At 40.8% G+C, this 2,866-nt stretch overlaps 1 protein-coding gene across 1 annotated transcript in view; it reads right to left on the bottom strand.

Moving 5' to 3' along the window:
• LOC104947859 (thrombospondin type-1 domain-containing protein 4-like) overlaps positions 1-2,101 on the bottom strand; it is a gene marked incomplete at both ends in the record, with an annotated part of 3,562 nt that extends 1,461 nt beyond the window's left edge. Inside the window, 3 exons of the mRNA XM_010773973.1 lie at positions 1,003-1,200; positions 1,289-1,382; positions 1,926-2,101. Coding sequence (XP_010772275.1) covers positions 1,003-1,200; positions 1,289-1,382; positions 1,926-2,101 — 468 coding nt within the window. The remainder of the gene's footprint in view (positions 1-1,002; positions 1,201-1,288; positions 1,383-1,925) is intronic.
• Between the last annotated feature and the right edge of the window lie 765 nt (positions 2,102-2,866).

The raw sequence follows: 2,866 nt of genomic DNA, 5'->3' as shown, positions 1-2,866 counted from the left end.
CAGACCGAACCTCGTGTATTACAATGCCGTTATGTGATGACTTTCAAAGAGAAAAGCAAGAGCACTCGGAATTAAGTATTATTTATTTATTTTTTAATGTTTTTTCGATTTCATATCATATAAACACCAAATCCCAGCATGCATTGCGGCTAAAACATCGAATCAGCGAGCTTAAACCATATTTTGGGTAATCGCTCGAAATGCCTACGTCTTTAAAATCTGACCAGATGTTTTTACTTAATCAAGCGAACAACAAAACACTTTGGTGAAGGTTAATCATTTTTAAAATAAATACAAATTGCGTGTTTTCAATGAAATCGTAACTGTTGTCATCCTCAGGTTTCTTTTACGGTACGTCCACACAGCAGCTTAAAAAAAATCTTCCAACGCTTCTCTGCCCATTGACTTTGAATGGGCAGAGAAGAACTGCATTGTGGGGAAGCAAAGCGAAGATTTCCAGGATTTTCAGGATTTTCAGGATTTTCAGGATTCAAAAGTTGAGCAATGTTCAACTTTTGAAGCTGAGCTGGAAGCGTCAGCCAATCAAATCCCGTTTATGCAAATCTGACAGTACAAGCGCTAGCCAATCAAACCGCGTGCAAGCTGGGAGAGACATACTGCAGTTCATTTCCTCATATTCCAAACGAGAAATTACGGTAGCAAATCACCCGGTTCTTTACGACCAGAACAATTTACCGGGATACAAACCGGAGGAACCAGGCATGGAGGGAGGTGGCAGAGACAGTGGGTGAAACTGGTAGGTTTTCGCCTGTTTGGGGAGTTTATATATATATATATATATATTGCTCGCATAAAATCCCCGGGGTTTTTTGCTTTGTATGTCGGGGGCGGGAGATTCATGTGATTGGTTGTTGGACGCGTTGCTCGCAAAAAATCCCCAAGCTCTCAGACACGCCCAGCTCGAAGATTTTCAAGATTTTTTCAAAGCTGCCGTGTGGACGTACCGTTATGATTGTGTGAGATGTCAGAGGAAATACTGACCTTTCCCACAGGAAGCGCTGCACTCTGTAGTTCCCGCCATCTTCCAGTTGTAGTCTCTGGGGCGTCTGGGCGGCTGCACAGCAGGAACCTGATTATCTGGGAGGCGAGGAGGGTCCCGACCCCCCCCTGCTGGGTTGTAGTTTTCCTGGTGAGTGTTTCTGTGATGGTCGTATCCTCCCTGTCCATTCACAGCGTTCCCTAAGACACAGACGCATGAGTTAGACAAGCAGTCAGACAATGCTTTAGTATAAAACCGTTAGCAGGGGGTAAACAGGGGTCTTTTTACCTTCTGGTCTGTGGTTGGTTGGCTGAGCATCCACTGGTTTCTCAGGGATTGTGTACTCGTAGTGAATACCAGGGTTTGGCTGCTGGAAGATCATCTGAGGCAAAGAAGATCAATTATAAAATGATATCCTTTACCTTCAAATATTTAAAGAGTTGTCGTACTTTAATAATATGTGCCATTAAAAAAAGGGATTATTTAAATTACAAATCTTTGTTTCTTAGGTCGAAGCGGAAATAATTGAAAAAATCTCCACTTTAAATCCTATGTTTGTTAGATGTGTGATCAAACGTTTCTTTCTAAAATAAGTTATTCAGTATGAAAACAGCATAACAAAATCAAAAACCAAAAGAACATTGTTGACTAATCATCTTAGAGGTGGTGGCAGTGTTTTCCTCTCTGGCAGACCAACCTGCTTGATGATGGAAATGCTTCCCTAACTATGTGCGATTTGCTATTTCCCGGGAAAGTCACAACTATAACCGTGTTTGTTAAACTGCATTGCTATACCTTAATCAGCGACAGTTAGAGACATTCATTTAAATAGAAGTCATTCCAAATGTAAGCTTGTGAGTGTAAATATAAGAGAAGGAGAGTCAGTATGTTGATATCTGAAGGTCTGAGTTCATTTGTGACTTACATAAACGTCCAGGATCTCGTTTGTGGGCCCTTCAGCGAGGAAGGACTCTCCGGCGGTGCTTCTAATCTCGTTGGGGCGCCGGTATGTGAACATGGTTCCCGCTCCCTCATACTTCCCTGGCCGGTCGATCGCCCAGTTTCCATTAATGATGGATCGCCCCGATCGGCTGCGGAGAGCTGAGAGAAACAGAGATGGCAAAAGTACACACGTCCTTTACTCAAGTAGAAGTACAGAGACTCGTGTTTAAAAATACTCTGGTGAAGTAGAAGTACTGACTAAACTTCTTTACTCAAGTAAAAGTAAAGAGGCTTTGAAATGTACTTCAGTAAAAAGTACCCATAACTAGCAGCTGTTTTAAAGAGTACCTGACCTCCCTTTATATTAATAGAACAATAATGTCATTGTTAGCTAATGAATGTTTCCATGCTGAACAACGGCAACATGACAACGTTTCCATTGGTCCCTCTTCTTTAGAGAAGACCAGGAAATGATGGATACACGGATCGTGTTCAAATCAATAGGCACGCAATGACTCTAAATAATAATGATCACGCCACCAAACACACATTCAAACTAAAGGAACCAGCCTGTTTGGAAAATGTGAGAAGTAGAAAGTTCAGGTATTTGGGTTCAAAATGTGAGAAGTAGAAAGTTCAGGTATTTGTGTTCAACATGTAAGAAGTAGAAAGTTCAGGTATTTGTGTTCAACATGTAAGAAGTAGAAAGTTCAGGTATTTGTGTTCAACATGTAAGAAGTAGAAAGTTCAGGTATTTGTGTTCAAAATGTAAGAAGTAGAAAGTACAGGTATTTGTGTTCAAAATGTAAGAAGTAGAAAGTTCAGGTATTTGTGTTCAACATGTAAGAAGTAGAAAGTTCAGGTATTTGTGTTCAACATGTAAGAAGTAGAAAGTACAGGTATTTGTGTTCAACATGTAAGAAG

This window comes from Notothenia coriiceps, unplaced genomic scaffold (genome assembly GCF_000735185.1).
Source record: "Notothenia coriiceps isolate Sejong01 unplaced genomic scaffold, NC01 NC01_scaffold00013237, whole genome shotgun sequence".
NCBI classification, from domain to species: Eukaryota; Metazoa; Chordata; class Actinopteri; order Perciformes; family Nototheniidae; genus Notothenia; species Notothenia coriiceps.
This window is presented reverse-complemented; position numbering and strand designations above follow the sequence as displayed.